This window comes from Conger conger, chromosome 3 (assembly GCF_963514075.1).
Source record: "Conger conger chromosome 3, fConCon1.1, whole genome shotgun sequence".
Taxonomy (NCBI): Eukaryota; Metazoa; Chordata; class Actinopteri; order Anguilliformes; family Congridae; genus Conger; species Conger conger.
Window position 1 is genome coordinate 72,146,002 of NC_083762.1, and position 19,559 is coordinate 72,165,560.

At 45.4% G+C, this 19,559-nt stretch overlaps 1 protein-coding gene across 1 annotated transcript; it reads left to right on the plus strand.

Moving 5' to 3' along the window:
• The first annotated feature begins 4,745 nt into the window (after positions 1 to 4,745).
• Positions 4,746 to 16,523, plus strand: LOC133123561 (FERM domain-containing protein 7). Its single transcript, XM_061234032.1, has 12 exons — positions 4,746 to 4,880; positions 8,633 to 8,737; positions 8,877 to 8,919; positions 9,305 to 9,383; positions 10,482 to 10,579; positions 10,939 to 11,053; positions 11,828 to 11,975; positions 12,935 to 13,030; positions 13,667 to 13,830; positions 14,115 to 14,183; positions 14,288 to 14,363; positions 15,450 to 16,523. The coding sequence occupies exons 1-12, from the start codon at positions 4,746 to 4,748 to the stop codon at positions 16,521 to 16,523; spliced, it is 2,202 nt and encodes a 733-aa protein (XP_061090016.1).
• Positions 16,524 to 19,559: the final 3,036 nt, after the last annotated feature.

Here is a 19,559-nt window from a genome sequence, read left to right on the forward strand (position 1 = left end):
ATCCTCACACCTATCTCCCTTACACGGTGTTTAGCTGAAATCTTAGCCGACATAATCTCTCTCTCTCTCGTGCTCTTACTTGAAATTGTCTTGCCGTGTTTTTGTTTCCTTTCTCCCGGTGAGATACCCCCGCTGCTAAATTGTATCATTGGGAATCAATTTTCCGCGTGACGAGTCTTGACATTAAGACGCGAAAGGGTAAGGAGAGCCAGGGGCAAGGCGGCGACCGGAGACGCGCCTCGCTCGCGCGGCGGGAGGGGGACACCGGAGAAATCACACAGAGAAGCTCTTCTCAGATGTTAAATATATTCTTGGCTCGAGAGTGTAATGCCGTCTTGGACTATCACTGCCTTCCCGGGTTAAATAATGGCGGAAAAAAGTAATAACAGTATCGTTAAAATGCATTAGCTAACATGTTACCTAATGTTGGCCTACGTTCACATTATCATCCTGCCCTGCCGTCTCAAAGAAAATGCATCTCGCATCTTACCTTGCTATATTTTCTATTCGCAGGTGCCAGTGTAGCTATACACATATCCTTTGATAACGCAGTAAACACAACACCAACTGTAGCCTTAGTGGTGGCATCACCAGTACTCAAATTAAATAAAGTTGGCCTACATTTGTAGCAGTTATTGCAGTATAACTTTGCACTGTGAATAAAAAGGCTTATCCTCAGTATAATGAAGGTTATTCATCTAAATTGTGTCATGGACTGCAGAAATCGAGAGACGTGAATGCATTTACAGCAGAAATCTCAAACTTAAATCTTGGAGGGCCAGCACTAAAGTGTTTAATTTGAATCAGTAATTAGCTAAAAGTGTACATGCCTCAGTCTTCAACTGAATGTAATCTGTAGCTATGTATTCAGGATCTGTATTTTGTTCTTCCTTAATACAATTAGCATGCTTTAGTGCTATAAGCACTTCTGCTGCTCAGCCCATCCGCTTCAAGGTTCAACGTGTTGTGTTCAGACATGCTGTTCTGCATACAGCTGTTGTAATGTGTCATTACTGTTGCCTTCCTATCAGCTTGAAGCTAATGAAGTGGTCATTGAGTGTATATACAGTGCAGTCCATAAATATTTGGAGAGTGAAATTTCTGTTCTTTTGGATCTGTACCCAAGCACATTGGATTTGAAATGAAACAATGAATGTGCGGTTAAAGTGCAGACAGTCACCTTAAATTTGTATATCCGTATCAGGTGATCTGTGTAGCAATTGAATCCATTTTTATACATAGTCCCCCTATTTTAGGGAACCTAAATGATTAATTAGAGAGGTGTATTCAATCTCTTCCTTAGTGCAGGTATAAAATAGCTTACAGTATCTGTTCTTGATTGTAGGCTTTTGACTGCCTTGGGTGTCTGTTATTGGTGTTTGTCAACCTGAGGACCAGAAAGTCGTACCAATGAAAGTGGCCAGGTCTAGCATAAGAGTATCTGCTCAATGAATGTTACACAATATAAAGTATTGTACAACCTTGAATGAGATATAAATGGGAATAAATCAGGACAGCTCAAATAAGTTACCATAATTAAATTAAATTAAATTGTTGGATGCAATCACAAAGCGATAACTAAAATTTTAACTTCAGCACATAAAGGATCCAGGTGAATTCATCGTTGAAGAGCTTTGTATTGTGCGCACAGGTCGCCATCTAGTGTTGTTATAATAGAATTGCAATTTCCCCAGAAGACAAACGGTAAATACACTCCTGGTTATGGGGCATAGCTAGTAATGCTGGGCCCCCTGAAAGAATATTGCTCTGGGCCCCTAATCATACTGGGATGCCCTCACCAACTGTGAACCCCTCAAAACTGTGGGCCCCAAGAATCATAACCACATGTATAATATTTATAAAAAGGAAAGGACCAAGACTGCACCACTGTGGGTGGCTAATCTCAGTCTAAAGGAACTATGTTGTGTCATTCCATCAATTCTTATTTCACTTGAGTCTAAAAATGAGGTAACAAGCATGCAAAATCCCCTTGTCATCCATCAGCATGGGGAAAGCCACAGAACTGTCAATTTAGAAGAGACATATGGTGATTGACCTTCACAAGTCTGGTAGTGGGAACATACCACTTAGCACTGTACATACCACTGTGTTATTATTACACTGTAAGTAATAATAATACGATGTCAAAGAAATAGAAATGTTTGCAAATTGCCAGGAAGTGGACGCAAGGGCACGTTGTCCCCACGAATGGTGAGGAAGATCAGGACAAGACAAGTTGAGGGAAGCCATAAAGAACCCAAGGATCACAGTTTAAGAATTGCAGAGACTGGTTGCATCTTGGGGACACCAAGTCTCAAAATGAACCTCCAAACCAACTACAACTTTGGCAGGGTGGCACAAAGGCAGCCCTTACCAAGCATCTGGAGTTTGCAAACATCATTGTAATTATGACTGGAAGTGAGTGGTCAGATGAGACCAAAATTGAATGTTTTGACCATACACACTATCAACATGTTTCGTGACAAAAGAGGAATGTGTACAAAAATACCTCATATCTACAGTCAAACAATCATGTTTTAGAGATATTTTGCTGCCAGTAGTCCAGGGGCACTATTAAAGATCAATGGCATAATGAAAATGCGGTTGTCTCTGCCAGGACGCTGAGACTTGGTGGATTGTCCCACTGGACAATGACTCCAAACATACACACACATCAACATACATCAAAATTCACACACACAGAAATGGTTAAGTGAAAATAACATCCATGTTCTCCAATTGCCGTTCTCAGTCATAACATAACATAACATAACATAACATAACATAACATAACATAACAACATTGTATCGGTATTTTTAGTTGGCTAGGTAAGCAGTGTTTGAGTAGTTAACTTTGGTGACTTTTGCTCTGTTTGTTTGTTTGTTTGTTAAAAAAAAAAAAAAAAAAGCCTTATCTTTGTTGTACAGGTAGCAGTTGAAATTGTACTTACCTCTAGGGTCTTTCAGCGAACTTATCCCTGGTTATGGGTATGCACTTTGTTGTACGTCGCTCTGGATAAGAGCGTCTGCCAAATGCCAATAATGTAATGTAATGTAATGTAATAAATCCCATCAAAACCTGCGGTCTGAACTGAACAGGGGGCCCATAAACACAAACCCAAAGATATCAATGATTCTGAAATGTTCTGCATGGAGGAAAGGTGCTGTGCTTTCTATCCTTATCACAAATGATATAAAAAGGCACATGGCTGTCATTCTTTGGTTGATTCCATTGATTCCAATAAAGCTCACTACTTTAAACATATCTGAAAAAGAAAGCTTATATCAATAACTGTATTATTTTTTAGTTTGCAGTATTTTTGTGCATATTTGACAAGGGTGCCAATAATTCTGGAGCCTACTGTATTTCAATTTGCTGATGTGTGGCGAGTGTTCTGATGCAAAATGGCTTCCATGAGTTTCTCCCTCATCACTGTAAAGCACTTGGAGCATGAGAAAGTTGCTGATTAAATACGAGGAATGAATTACATGATATAAAATTGACAAATGTTATCTTACAAGGCAAGCAAACGGTCAACAAGACAGGCACACTGTGGCATGGCACTGGAAGATAAAGCAAGAAGACACCATGAACGCTTCTGAGTTACAAGTGCCCTGACTAACAGGGGTCCTCAAGAAAAACGGGATTTTCTGTGGTGGTAGAGCCCAATGTCAGATCTTTTCACGGGGCCCAAAATCCTTGGTGGAACCCCTGTCTGCAGGCAGGAGGGCAGGTATGATTCTGGGAAGCTGCAGGCAAGCTCAAGGGTGATAGGTGGCATTTGGCAGCTCAGCTGGCCAGATGAACACTGGCATGTTTCCTCTTGTTCCAGCTCAGCGAAACTTCTGTGCACTAACACATTTAAATTTGACTTTATTTAAACAATTTAACGTACTGAGACAATCCAATGTGACGTGGCAATGAGAAAAGCAAGTCAAAGACTTCAGTCCAGCGATGCAGATTTGTGGCGAAGACAGCCCTTTCGATTCGGAACTCGCTCGCACGCACGCGCGGAGCCCAGAGCGGCCGAAGCTACCAGGTCAGGTGACCTTTGGCTGGCTTTGACTCTTGCTGCCCCTCGCGCTCCCTGGCAAATCCTTGCTTTGATTTACTGAGCTATCCTGATCCTGACAGCTCCAGAACAACTAATAGAAAGCATCCTTTGCGTCGACGAGATTATGACTCCCAGAAAAGAAATACATCAAGGTAAATGTTGGTTATCGATATAATAAGTGGAAAGGGTTATCTGGATCGAATTGCACGTGCTTAAATATTGTCCGGGCATGCTGGATCATGACGGCACATCGATAGGAAATCGTGTATAGAAAAAAAAACGAAACTTTTGTTTTTCGTTTTTAAACATGATCTCCAGTTGTAATGTTGTAGCAGAACTGCGCTTTGTTGTCCAATAGAACACAAACTACTTGAGTGAATTTCCGAGTGTAACGCAACTGTAGCTATTTTATAGTTATATTTGTGGAATTAGCCTGGATTGTGAAGTGGGTGGGACACGAATCTGCAATGTAATGACATACCAAATTCACAGACGTAAATATCCGTTCGACTAGTTTCGGGTGCACGGAATATACATTCAGTGAACACTGCAAATCCCACCAGCATCATCTATGCACCTTTGCGAGCGCGGGGTTCGTTTTCGAATGCGCCTCGCCGGAGTTTCCGGGTTTCTGTCGTCTACGGTGGTGTTTTTGGTCACAGGGTGTCGGGTCGAGACCGGCTGCTGAGGATGGGGGACAGCCGGGGCAAGTTCGATCTCTTCAAAACTCCAGTTAAAAACCCGGCGCGTAAGGGCTCGAGGGAGAGCAAGCTGCGTCTTCGGGTCATCTTCCTGGATGACAGCGACAAGATTTTTGAAGTCGAAGTAAGCACTTTACTTATAATTATTGTAAATGCGACGAGTTTAGAATAGGTGGACGTAATTTATCCTACTATCTACCATACATAGCTACTCTTTCACAATTTGATAAAATTTGATATACTACATGTCATTGTGTCATTGAAGATGAACATGAGTTCTGGTTATGAGAGTTTAACCTACGGTATTAATATGATATTGTTATTGCCACCACACACTGTGAATATATGTACAAATATAAAGTGTTACTTTCATTGTAACAGTTCATGTATGTCCAGATGTGTCGAATGGACTCAATATGCTATATTGGAGTTGATTTTACACAACATTTCACGGCGTAGTTGAGTGTTTATAGATGTTTGAATCGTTCGAACTGTTTATGTCCATCCATCCATCCATCCATCCATCCATTATCTGAACCCGCTTATCCTGATCAGGGTCGCAGGGGGGCTGGAGCCTATCCCAGCATACATTGGGCGAAAGGCAGGAATACACCCTGGACAGGTCGCCAGTCCATCGCAGGGCACACTGTTTATGTCGGTTGCCATAATTTTAGAATTTTTCTGTTTTATCGCTTTTTAAACATTTGGTCATTCGATTTAAATTTATGTCGACAATAAATATATTAGAAGCTGTGGATTGCAAAATATAAACATAGCTTTCAATGCACTTTCAGTATGATGGAAGCTAATTACTCGTGTGAGTGTTCTGATTTATTATCTGCTTGATTTTATTAACTTTATTTGCTATTTATAACTTCGGAATGATCAAAGCACAATTATTGAAACTAGTGCAACATTGCACTTTAGTCTGCCCTTGATTTCCAGTGGACGGCTTGGATTAAGATGCATTAGATCGGTGAAGCAGGTTTAGCATCTGCACACTAAAAGACATCCATAAAAGCCATCCCTTTTGGACCTGCAGCTTTCTGTTGACTCGGGTCCCCCAGAATGGCATGACTGACAGCTGGGGGGATGTGTTTTCCTTGCAAAGTGGTTACATTTCGGCTCCCATTATCCCCACTGCTTTTCTCTCATTGCGCATTAGTGCCCTAGTGCCCGCGGGCTTCGAGCGGGGTCCCGTTTCTCTCGCTGCGACGAGTAGTGAATAGAGACGAGCATCAGTGGAGAACAGAAGAGATTCCTGCGCTTGGTGCGGCGAGGAAAGCGCGTCTCCGGAGTATGCAGCCGCCTGGGGGGACAGTGGACGCGGCTGAAAGTGTGGGAGACGTCATTAATCATGGGCCAGCAAATCAGCAGCTATAGGATAAAGGACTCTACACCAGCGCTTTGTGGATTTATAAGCTGCCAGTTAAAGATTATTTATTTATTTATTTATTTATTTATTTATTTATTTATTTATTTATTTATTTATTTATTTATTTATTTATCCACCCATCCATCCATCCATCCATTCAACATGCACTCCAAAAGAAGCGTGCAGTAACAGATTATTCAATGTTGCATTGTAGAAGTCGTAGCTTTTTTTTTTTTACCCTGGAAGATAGGGAAGTGGTTCAGCTTTTCTTGTGAAACAATTCACTGTTAAAATTAAGCATTATTTTTAGGAAATGTGGTCTAGGCCATTCCAGCTGAAAAGTCCCTTTAAAAGCAGCTCCTCGGGACTGGCAGTACCGTGTAAAACAAAACTAAAGCGAGCCGCGCTGTTGACGAGGATATTTCCTAAGCAAATAAGTAGAGCCACAGCAGCCAGCAATATCAGTCAAGGTCAATGAGAGTGCTGCCGGGGTGTTAGCTGGTGCAGGCTATGCTGAGCAGTGCACTGCTGTGGTTTTGGAGTTTATAAAGGGATTGGGATTTGATTCATTGAGTGAGATTTGGGACTCCCAGGCTCAACACTGCTGTGGCCTCCTGAGAAAGGAGATTACTTTGATTTGGTAAACATCTAATATTTTGGATTCAGGTTTTTTTTTTTTTTAAATGGCCCTGGGCAAGGATGTCTTTTCGGTTTTTTAAAATAAGAATAGCACTGCACGATTACACACAGCTCTAAGACGCAGCTCGTCTGAACCACATGCGCAGGGTGAGTGTAGAGTTAAAGTCTCGAGGGTTGCCGCACGAGCGGAAAGCATCTCGTTGGCGAGCGGCGTTCGCTAATAAGTGGTTTTAGTCGTCCCTCTTCCTCCCTCTCGCTCTCTTCCTTCTATTTTTGAGTCGGAGGTGACAGGGTAATGGGAGCTTGCCGGTGTCCTCTGTGTTGATAAACACAGGGTGCCTCTGCGTTTGTCCCGGGCGGGCGGGCATTTGCTGTCAGCGGAGGACGGAATTCGCGCCGCGCCTCGCCCACGTTCCTGTCCTCCTCAATGCCGCCATGGCAACGGCCGCCTCAGAGTCAGGATGCACCAGCTGTACACGAGCAGTCTGAAAGTTCCTCGGGGCGAGGCTAAGTGATTAAGATGTTTTTTTAAGGCTCTCCCTCGTGACTGCAGCAATAATAATAATACCAAAAAAGTTGTTGGCTCTGTGCCCAGGCTAGTTATACCGAGCTGGTATGAACTGGTATGACCCAATCCACCAAGATTCACACACCTTACCAGCAAACCAAACTAGAGCTGACAAAAATGGATCAAGCTAGGTTTTGAAACAGCTGGTAGCTGGTTGCTCAGTTCAGACCAGTTCTCTGCTTGACATGGTCTAGCTGGTTGGCCAGTTTAGACCAGATCCCAGCACTAGCTGGTTGACCAGCTCATACCCAACTAGGGCAGCTTCGTCAAAGCTTGGCCACGCTAGTTGACCAGATTATACCCAGCTAAACCAGTTTATGACCAGCTTGAGCAGCTGGATTTTACAGCAGGGTGGGTTAGTATTAGATGGGGTACCTCCAGGGAGAACTTCATTATTGGCAGAAGTGGTTGGCCAGGCGGGGACAGATTCCCAGATTCCTCTCTGGACCAAACTTTAGAAAAGTCAGTTGCTCTGTGTAGTGATTAGGGCACTGCGCTGTATGTCATCTTTCATTTGTGACATTAAACTAAGGTCCTGCCTCACTGTGGTCATTAAATATCCCAGTAGCACCTTTTTGCAGAGTAGGGGGTTCATTCAGGCAACATACTGGCATAAGCTATTTCACTTCACCTAATCATCCTTAGATCTAAGTGTAGGGTGGCCAGTAGCGTAGTGGCTAAGGTAAACGACTGGGACACGCAAGGTAGGTAGTTCTAATCTTGGTGTAGCCACAGTAAAATCTGCACAGCTGTTGGGCCCTTGAGCAAGGCCCTTAACCCTGCTTTGCTCCAGGGGAGGATTGCCTCCTGCTTAGTCAACTGTACGTCTGCCAAATACCAATAATGTAAAAGTGGCCCAGCAGTTCCCCTTCTCTGCAGTGCTCACGTGTGGTGATTTTGGCCCAAAATGGCTGCTGTGCCAAGCTTACAAGCCACATATAAAATCATTCATGAATATAACTGAATTGAGTGTAAATAAAGTAAATAGCTTCTTAAAATATGCATTGCAATTGCATATCATGGCACTAGCTGTAGGTATGCTGACAGTGAACAAATGCACTGCAAATGGTCTGAACATCATCCTAATTTTTTAAACATCTAACAGTACCCTGTTTTTCCTTTTCAATGATCAAAGGGTCAAGAGTATATCTGTGTCAGGGCACTTTTGGCTACATTTATATTTAGTACATTTAAATGAAGCCATTTTGCTTTTTGGTAGAGGAGAGGCGATGAGGAGTGGTTCTGGGAAGCAACAACAAACAACTCAAATTATTCCTTACGTATTGCTTTGCAGCAACGGATCCTGGGAAATGACTTCTTCAACAAAGTGTGTGGATACCTAAAGCTGCTGGAGAAGGAGTACTTTGGACTGGAGTTTCGTCACCATAGCGGCAGCTATGTGAGTGCCACAGAGAAACCCCATGATGCAATAGGTCGATTCCTTAGATTTTAGTATTACAGCTAAATCCTGAAGCAGAGATCAATCGAGGAGATTTTTGACATTTAAAATATTCAGTTCATGCTTACTTTTATTTCAGGTGTGGTTGGAACTGCTTAAACCCCTGGCGAAGCAAGTTAAATGTAAGTTTCAGATAATTTATGTGATGGTTGCATTGTCAACCAGAAACATTCATTCTTTGCTTTCCTTTTCAATTCGCCGATGTCCCTTTTGGTTTTGCTTAGGGCAACTTATATGTTAAAATTATCAGTTGGATCATGGATATCAGTCTCTATGAATGAAGGGTATCTACAAAAAACATGAGCAGTGATAAACATAGAGCCAAACAGAATGCTGATCTTTTCTAAAACGTATGACTAAAATGTATGTGTGTTTGTCAGGGTGGGTCTGTACCACCCTGAGACCCAAGAGAGAAAAGGTTTTTAGATTTCTACATGCACAAAAGTAGGGTCTCAGGAGCTTAATAATAAGGCTTGAATAACCCAGGTCTGTCTCTCCCCGTATCAGGTACCACTGACCTGACGTTTCGCTTCATTGTCAAGTTCTTCCCCCCAGATCCAGGGCAACTTCAAAAGGGCCTCACCAGGTGAGCTTTCATGCTATACCTGTAGAAATTGTGCTGTGGATATCATTCACTCCTAGGGTCATGGGGTTTTCATAACCTGTTTTTATAACCTGTTTTTATTTTCACATGCACTCAGTGTCCACCAAAGTGGTTCTGAACAGTATAACCTTTCAGTCCACTGGCTGAGCTGTTTCAGTTAATTTCTGTTTCAGAAAATCAATTAATTTATCAAGGTGAAAAAACTGTCTGTGTGTTTTAGTGCTGTTAATTAATAGCAATCATATATATTATAGTTTGTGCAAGGGCGTAGGTTGCACAGTGTGGCGCAGCAAAGTAGGGTCATCTCCGTTCATCTTTGAAGCTGAACTGTGTGCTCATGCATCGGTCAATAAGGGAAATATTAATAAGATATTCTTCTTCAGAACCCATTATTGCGTTAATAAAAATGTGTCTCAGCCGACCGATAGTGGCTTTGAGTTTTAAAAGCTTCCGCAGCATATTGTACTGTAAATATAGATTTTGATTGTGGTCCGTGGTTACAGTGCAGCACACACAATTATTTCCATCTTATTACGTATTATTTCTGGGTACTGTTGATCAGTACACTGTTCATTAGTGTAGCCCTTAAATATCTGGATGCTTTACACCCAAAAGAGTAGTTCTCTGCTTAAGGGCCAGGATGTAAAAGGATGGAATCTTTAAAAATCTCATTATTAATCTTCTAATGATATGGATATCTTAATAGGTACATGTCAATACAAATGCAGTGACTATCGAAATGACAGGTACACAAACAGCAGCATGTCCCAGTGTATAAGGTCAAGAAACACTACACCAAGGTTAATCAAATCTGGCCCTTGAATGCAAATCCAGCCCTGGTTTTTCTTTTCTCCTGTGTAATTAACTGAACAATTAGTGCTACTAATTGGCCAGACTGTCTTCACACCTGAAACCCAGGTAAAGTGAGGCTGAAAAAGCAGCAGTTCTCAGCCCTGGAGGACTGTGATTTGATAATCCCTGCAGAAGATCCCTTGTTTATAGTGGAAATGGCGTATACCTACCTCACCTGCTGCAGGTGTGCTGTGCTCCTGACCTGGCCCCACCCTCCTTTCTTCACAGGTATCTGTTTGCACTGCAGATCAAGCAGGATCTGTCCAATGGGAGCCTCACGTGTAACGACAACAGCGCCGCCCTGCTGGTGTCCCATATACTGCAGTGTGAGTGCGCCCATGTAACTCTCCAATATGTCTGAGACCCACACCAAAAGCCAAACTTTGTGTCTGTAATAATGTAAAGGTGCAAAAAACTGTATTGAATGGTCTAAGAGGTGATAAGAGCAGACCTGGATCAAATTCCTTTGGATTCCAAAAATCCAATCCGCTTTCTGGTCCTCTTCGTTGAGTCAATTGTACCAGGCAAGATAAATCGAGCACAGAACAGTATTGGAATCCAAAACAATAACGTATTTGACCCTGTTCTGAATAAGAGACAGAAGTGTACGGACTAGTTCTTTAGGGGAGAATTTTGGGGTTCAGTGTGGAGGTGTTGAGTGGGTTCCCACCGTTTTCACCCACAGCCGAGCTGGGAGACTACGATGAGGAGCTGGATGCCCAACACCTGCAGAACAACCAGTACGTCCCAAACCAGGAGTACCTGGACCACAGGATCATCAGTTTCCACAAGCGGCACAGGTACCAGTCAGACATTGTGCCTCCTCACCCTGCTCCACACTGCCCAGGGACCCCATACTCCATCTGTACAGAGGCCCTGGACAGCTGATTCACAAGGGAGGATATGCATTAGCCATGGAATCGAAGCGGTTTTTGGGTTCAGCAGAATGATGACTGGATAGGTTAGGACTGCCCTCAACTGTCTAGTCCTTGGAGGAAACTGTGGTGTAAGATGACCAGTAGTTCATAAATAATGCATTTACTTATGAAACCCATTCCATGCTTGGTGCTCATAGGTATTATCAAACAATGCAAAGGGGTGTATGGAGAAACTGGTGGTGGTTGATGTGCTGATAGGCCTTGTGTTGAATGAGTGAAAGGATGGATGGGTGGTTTGGTGAACAAGTAAAAAGTATGGCTGTGGATGAACGGAGGTGTTCAACCCCAGGGCTTGATTTATATGAGGGATAGGGGGTGGGTTACAAGTCCACCCAATATTACAAACCAGGCCAAATAACCCCCACAATAATATAGCATATCGATGAGAAAAACAATTTTATATAGTAAATATGGGGATTTCATGTTGTGATTGGGATATACTGATCAGTAGTCTGAAGTATTTCCCCCTTAGAATACACCAGACGTTATCATTTCAAAGCTGTTCTATTAGGAGGAGGTGGGGTGGGGGCATGCCTTATAGCAGGGCTGTCAAACTGGCCCTAGAGGGGGCAGCTTTGGGGTTCTACGTATTTAAGCCCCTGGGACTGACGCGGGGCCCCTTGGTTTGGCGTGCAGGGCGCAGACCCCGTCGGAGTCGGACACGCAGCTGCTGGAGGTGGCGCGCAAGCTGGACATGTACGGCATCCGCCCGCACGCGGCGAGCGACGGGGAGGGCATGCGCATCAACCTGGCCGTCACGCACATGGGCGTGCTGGTCTTCCAGGTGCGCGCCTGGTCGTCACGTCACGCGCGTGCCCTGCGTCCTCCACGTACACGCACACCCGCTCGATATCCTCCCGAGACCCAGCAGAAGTTTAAGTGAGAGCCGTGTTGGCGCAACGGGCTGAGATGCCGTGGACTTGCGGTCGCAGTTCGTTGCGATTGCGCGCCGAGGACTGGGGTTCGATTCCCGGTCCTGCCGAAAAGCCGAGTTTGACCGGCTCTTGTGGAGCGTTGTGTTTGAGCTCGCTGCTCCAGGGGCGGGACTTGGCAGGGTTAGTGGGATCACCCCGGGCGCCTCGGAGTAACGGTTTAATTCAGACAAGACGGCTTGGAGAAGTTGTGTTGCTCTCAGGGTCACAAGATCCTACTGGGCCCCGAGGGACGGGGTCGTAATTGGATTAGATAGGGTATAATTGGCTACCAAAAAAAAGGAAAGAATTCTAGGGAAAAAAAACTTCTATATCTATTTTTGCGTGTCCCTTGCACTGTAACTTTCAGCCTAGTAGAATATATAGCTCTAGATATGTCCCCTACAAGGGACACACGTGAATTGCTGGCTCTCAGGAGGATCTAACATATGTGTCCTTCACCTCATCAATCGTGTCTTCCACGCACTGTACATACACACCCGCTTGCTTGGCAAATTCCAGTCCTGAAACTCAGCAGGTTTTCATTCTTCTCCTCTAAACAGGACCGATTTAAACCTTGGTCACGAGATTAGTTAAATATCTGGCCAGTCAGCGATGTTATTCAATCAATTAGTTATTGTGTAGAAAAGAAAACTGATAGTACTACTGGTCTGAAGAGCCAGATTTGAATTTCCCTGCTTTGCGCTCAAATCTACATTAAGTAGAGTTCTACACAGGCATAGACCAGGGCAGAAAGATGTGTGGACACTGGACACTAATTGTCGAGCGCATTAAGCGACAGTTGACTAAGCTCGTCCACTCTGTTTCCCAGGGCAACACCAAGATCAACACCTTCAGCTGGGCCAAAGTGCGCAAGCTGAGCTTTAAGAGGAAGCACTTCTTAATAAAACTCCATGCCAAGATCGTGGTGAGTGGGTGCCTTTCCAACAGCCGCCATCGCCGGGCAGGGAAGACACAAGGCAGAGGTGTAGGAGAACCAGGGTTATATGTAATATATATAATAGTGTCCCCTGCCGTTCTCAATGCTTTTAATGCTTTCAAAGACAAGCTGAAACGGGAGGTAGAGCAGCACTCGTATATGATGTATACACGAGTGAAACAAATCCTTCGGGTGGGGAGTCGATTTGACTGACGTCAAATGAAGAGGGGGGCGTCAAATGAGATTTGAAAGAGGATATTGATTGGACAGGAACAAAAAAATTGATAGATATTTAATCGACATATATGCCTGATGGTACTCAATGATGTAAAATCTTGTTTTTGGTGAATGGAAAAAAAACTTTGGTGTGAGAATACACAAGTATTAACTTTTTATATATTTTTTGGAATATATACTTAAAGATGTGTTTGTATGGTTATGAAGCATTGACAAAATTGAGAATCACTGTCTTTGAGACAGTGCAGTATCCTGCCAGTGAGTTGTGATGACCCCCTCTCTGTGGGGTGATGATCCCCTCTCTGTGGGACTGTGGGGTGATAACCCCCTCTCTGTGGGACTGAGGGGTGATGACCCCCTCTCTGTGGGACTGTGGGGATGCTCCAGCCCTCTCGCAGGGACACGGTGGTGTTCACCATGGCTAGCCGGGACGTATGCAAGGCCTTCTGGAGGATGTGTGTGGAGTACCATGCCTTCTTCCGCCTCACGGAGGAGCCAAAGTCCCACCACAAGTCCCTGCTCTCCAGCAAGGGCTCCAGCTTCAGATTCAGGTGAGCTCACCTGGGCGTGGGAGATGGGGGGGGGCACTTCAACCTCGCATTCAATGTGCTGGAGTGCAGAGCCAAAGGAACAGAAACTGTAACACTGTCCAAATACATACGGACTGCACTGTTTGAACTGTTGACTACATATCTTTGACTTTGTTATGTGTTATTGATGTTCACATATATACACGCACATGCACACACATCCTTTCACATTGTGGCACAGTAAAATTGTTGAATGCATAGTTTGTCCCATGATGCCCCTGTTCTCTCGCTGTTTGTTGTTTCAGTGGCAGAACACAGAAGCAGCTCCTTGACTCTTTGGTAAAGGGAGAGAAGAAAAATACATCCTTTGAAAGGTGAAGGGAAATTGTGTCTGAGTTTGCGTGTGTGTGTGTGCCTCTTGGTATTTGTGTTTGCTTGTTTGCGTGTGTAATGACCTCTGTCCTCCGGTGTGTCACAGGAAGTACTGCAAGACAGACTTTGATGCGCGGCATTGCAGGTCCTCTCCTGACCTCCTCACCGATGTCTCCAAACAGGTACGTGCGTGGGTATTAATGCCTCATGACTGCCACAATCATCACCATGACAGGAGAGCTGCAGTATGATTAACAGGGATCTTCAAAATGTGTTGCACAGTAGACAGAAAACTGTAATGCAAGTTTAGAGTTATCTGCCTACAATCTATTTTACAATTACAAATATTTACATGTGCAATGAGGTCACAGCTTGGGCACCTGGAAATCAGACAGCCACCTCATATCTCAGTTCACAGTAGCCAGGTCATAGACTTAGTGTAGGTATGACATGGAGAATCCTAAACCAACCTAATCCAATTTTGGCACAAGCAGACCAAAAAGCTTAGTGTTTAGTCAGCTCAAGTTCTTCCAGATAAGTGAAGAGCTGGGATGGTATTTCACCATGGAACATTTCAGTATAATCCCATTAGATCAGACTAGATTCAGGTGAGGCTATTTGGTAAATTGGCTGTTCAAGATTAAAGATTGTCACACACATTTCTACAAAAGTGTGTTCATGTGTGTGTGTGTGTGCGTGCATATATGTGTTTGTGTGTATATGTATGTACGTGTTTGTGTGTGTGTGTTTGTATGTGTGTGTATGTACGTGGTTGTATGTGTGTGTATGTTTGTGTATGTGTGTTTGTGTGTGTATGTACGTGGTTGTATGTGTGTTTGTGTGTGTATGTGTGTGTATGTACGTGGTTGTATGTGTGTTTGTGTGTGTGTGTATGTACGTGGTTGTGTGTGTGTGTGTGTATGTGTGTGTATGTACGTGGTTGTATGTGTGTGTGTATGTACGTGGTTGTATGTGTGTGTGTGTATGTGTGTGTGTATGTGTACGTGTGTGTATGTGTGTATGTGTATGTGTGTGCGTGTGTGTGTGTATGTGTATGTGTGTGTATGTGTGTGTGTATGTGTGTGTATGTACGTGGTTGTATGTGTGTGTGTATGTACGTGGTTGTATGTGTGTGTGTTTGTGTGTATGTGTGTGTGTGTGTGTGTGTGTATGTTTGTGTTTGTATGTGTGTGTATGTGTGTGTGTGTATGTGTGTGTGTGTGTGTGTGTCTGTATGCGTGTGTGTGTGTGTGTGTGTGTCTCCACAGCTGTATGAGGACTGTGTGCTCCCTCACGCTGGCTGTGCTCAGAGGTGCTGTGATCATGATGGGGACCCCCCGGCTCTGAGGGGGAGGCGCAGCAAGTCTGCGGTGGAGGTGGTGTTCCCGCACCCCAGCCCCCTGACGAAAACCCGCTCCCCTCCCCCCTCCGCCTCCTCCTCGTACCCCGGGCCGGGGCTCCAGGTGCGGGGGGCGCAGAGGCCCAAAGTGCGGCCGCGGGCGGGGCAGTGCCGGGCCAGCGCGGGGCTGGCCGAGGGCCCCCACGGCCTGGTCCTCCTGTACCCCAACAACCCCCACCTGGCGCTGCACCCCGTCCTGCCCGCCTTCCCGCTGGCCGCGCCCGTCTTCGTGCCCGGCGGGGGCGGGCCCGCGTCCCAGGAGAGGCTGCACCGCCACCACCCGGCGCCCCCCTCCGACGACGTGGTCCGGTCCTCCAGCTTCTCCAGCCCGTCCTCGCTGTCCCCGCTGCGGCGGCACCGGCCCCGGGCCAACGGGCCGGGCCTGGGCGTGGCGGGGGTGGGCCTGTGCCAGGGCGGGCGGGCCTCCGGGTACGGCAGCCAGTCGGACTTCGGCAGGGCGGAGGTGGGCCACTTCAGCGATGACTCCAGCTACCAGGCGGGCCTGCCCGGCCGCTGCCGCAGCCAGTCCGACGTCAAGTCGCTGCGGCCCCCCACGGCCGCGTACGCCTCCGAGTTCCGGCCCCTGGGGCACTACCCGCACCTCTCCCGGCGCCAGGGCCCCGCCAGGCCCACCTACCTGCCCCTGGGGTCTGCCACGCTGCCAGACCGCCCCGCCTCCCTCTGCGTGCTGGGCGCTTCCGGAAGCTTCAGCGACTCTGACTCCGACGTGCTCTACCCTTACCCTTACTACTGCCCCGCGCTGGGGAGCCTGGTGCACGCGGGGCCCCTGGTGCGGATGCGCCTCTCCTCGGGCAGCCTGCAGCTGGACGAGGAGGAAGAGGAGGAGGAGGAGGAGGAGGAAGAAGAGGAGGAGGGAGGGGAAGGTCCCTTCAACCTCAGTGACGGCGAGGGAGTCAGTCCCCGTGTCACAATGCAGTGCTAAGCCAATCACAGCGCAGGGGGCCTCATTTGCATATGAGAGGCAGGTGTTACTTGATTATGGGGCCTCTCAATCTACCTGTGCTGGTGGACATTCCTTCCGTATGAATCTGTAATTCCTCAAAGGTATTGCAATAATAATAATAATAATAATAATAATAATAATAATAACTGTTGGAAGACTGGGACAACAGGTCCAGTAATTTGTCCAGAGAATTACTAGCAAAAGAATTGTGCCGAATGGTGTTTAATATAGGAGGAATCCTGTGGCTGCTGTCTCAATGCATTCGGTTATATGCTATTCTGTGGAGCAGTGTTAAAACAATTCGAGCAAATGACTGGCCACAACTGTTGGAGCCTGATGTCTGTGGTTGGTTATAGCAGTTGTTAAGTGTTGTTAATGTACGTGAGCATATTTGGCACAAATGTGACTTGGTTTTGTCAATAAATTATTCATATGAAGACAGTTGTGGGTTTAGCCACATAACTGGCAGAGAACTGTAATTCCCCCTCGGGGGGAGGCATTCAGCAGGTGCATATACAGGCCATCTGTGCCGGTATTGCCGGATTTGGTCCCTGTTGAATTGCGCATTTACCTCAAGACTGAAAGACTCATGAATATCTACCATCAGACCCCTGCTATACACAAATGATGTTACATTACATACATACAAGTGGCTGTTACAGCATGTGAGCACCACACAGGATTTATTTTCGGTCTGCATTCAAAATATCCACAAATCTGAATATTTTCAATCCCCGAAATGAAAACCATTGAAAGGGTGTGGAATGATTTTGCCGTTGTGTTAGATCTCCCATTAAGCATTTACCACATTTTACCAAGTCAGCGACAATAATTAAAAAAATGTTTTAATGTTCTAATAGTTAACACTGATCATGGTAAAAAGCCTCATAAACATGTAATACACCAGTCAGGGATGTGTAGTGCAGTGTACGCACCTCCAACTCCAAAGTTTAACGGAGGAGGGAATTCCACCGAAAGGGTTCATTTAAATGCGTCGAAGTGCAAATGTGCAAACGTTCGTGTACATGTAACACTATCATCTGTGCAGTGATATAATTTTGCATCTCACTCATGCCCCTGTATGGTTACATCATCCCCGGATACAACACACCTGCCTCCAAGACTTTATATTTAAAGTGCAGTTTGACATTCATCTTCACATCGGCTGGCAGCTGCTCTGCGGTATAGCGTGGCGATTACGCTGCCTGCCTTCGGTTGCAGGTTTCAGTTTCAGCTGTCGTACCCTTCAGTGAAACCTGAATGGCTTCAGCCTCCGTCCTGCTGCGTAAGCAAACCCTACGTACGGTAACTCCAGTAAGCCACCGTCGTCAAGGGAGGTAAAAGCCGTCATTCGGTGTCTGCGTGCTTCTTTGACCTGGTGAAGGTCTTCAGCGCGTTCAGGATGATCCGGATGTTCCTCAGCCTCCAGTCCCGGGACTGCCGGCGGAAAAGCCTCCGCCAGGTCCAGTGGATCAGGGTCAGCTGGTGGAAGGCCTGGCAGGTGGACCCGAAGGCAATGACATCACGGACCGACAACATCGACAGGATCTCCACCAGCTGGGGAAAGGGGTTCGGACACAATGCAAATGGTGGCCGTGGTTTCTCGACAATATAAACAGAGGAGATCTCAGCTCCTGGCAAAAAGCTAATACAACAACAACGATGATGATGATGATGATAATAATAATAATAATAATAATAATAATAATAATAATAATAATAATAATAATAGGTTATATAATTGTTACAGGGGCGGCACGGATGGTGCAGTGGGTAGCACTGCCGCCTCACAGCAAGGAGGACCTGGGTTCGAATCCCCGTCCGCCGGGGCCTCTCTGTGCGGAGTTTGCATGTTCTCCCCGTGTTTGTGTGGGTTTCCTCCGGGTACTCCGGTTTCCTCCCACAGTCCAAAGACATGCAGGTTAGGCTGATTGGAGAGTCTAAATTGCCCGTAGGTATGAGTGTGTGAGTGAATGGTATGTGTGCCCTGCGATGGACTGGCGACCTGTCCAGGGTGTATTCCTGCCTTTCGCCCAATGTATGCTGGGATAGGCTCCAGCCCCCCTGCAACCCTGTTCAGGATAAGCGGGTTCAGATAATGGATGGATGGATGGATAATTGTTACAACAATTTTTACAAATGATTAATACTTGGTTTATACAGCACTTTCATTACTGATTAATGACACAGAATGACAGAATAAACCAGAGGAAAATTCCACAACAATGACATAACTCTGAACATTACATTTTACATTTTATATTTTAGTCATTTGGCAGACGCTTTTAATCCAAAGCGACTTACAAGTGCATAGGTTCTACCGTAAGTCAGAGCATCACATCCAGAAACTAGCAAAATACACAGGAAATGCTGTTCTAAACATAGTTGTCATCAGAATTTTTTTTTTTTTTTTTTTTTTTTTTGGGGGGGGGGGGGGGGATTGGGTTAGACAAGGATAGGGATATCAGAAAGGAGGGGCAGGGGAAATCAGGAGGGAGGACTAAGGTAGAGTTTGAAAAGGTGGGTTTTGAGTCTGCGTCGAAATAGGGGGAGGGATTCTGCTGTTCTGACAGTGGTAGGCAGTGGTAGGCAACTCTGAACATGCACGCAGTCACACCAACCAGGGACTAAATTCCACTTTGTTTTATCATTTGTTTATTAATTCATCTTGTGGCTTTTATCTGTCAGAATTCTGTCTCAGTGTCTTAGTAAGCGCACGTCTCACCAGCTCAGGTGGAAGGGACTGTATCGTTGCCTCTGCCATGTTGTCCATATCAGAGGTGGATGACATCACGCCGTTCTTCTTAAACTGTGACATGAAAAGAATAAGAAAGCAACATTTACAGAGGTCTCATCACCCTTGAGCAGTGCTTTAGTCAAATTAGTTTAAAAAATGCTTCAGTAATCAACACTTACCGCAGAGAGTGCCTTTGTTCTGTCATGTTTATTCCGGAATTTCTGCTTCCCTTGGGTTTTGGGCCTGTCCTCCATAGTTTATTTTGTGTTTGTGTAACT

What these genes read in the sequence shown, in the direction of transcription:
- LOC133123561 (XM_061234032.1), top strand. Translation starts at nt 4,746, where the DNA reads ATGGGGGACAGCCGGGGCAAGTTCGATCTCTTCAAAACTCCAGTTAAA. An exon ending in AACTCCATGCCAAGATCGTG is followed by an intron (nt 13,031 to 13,666) that starts GTGAGTGGGTGC and finishes GGGATGCTCCAG; the next exon opens with CCCTCTCGCAGGGACACGGT. An exon ending in TCACCGATGTCTCCAAACAG is followed by an intron (nt 14,364 to 15,449) that starts GTACGTGCGTGG and finishes GTGTCTCCACAG; the next exon opens with CTGTATGAGGACTGTGTGCT.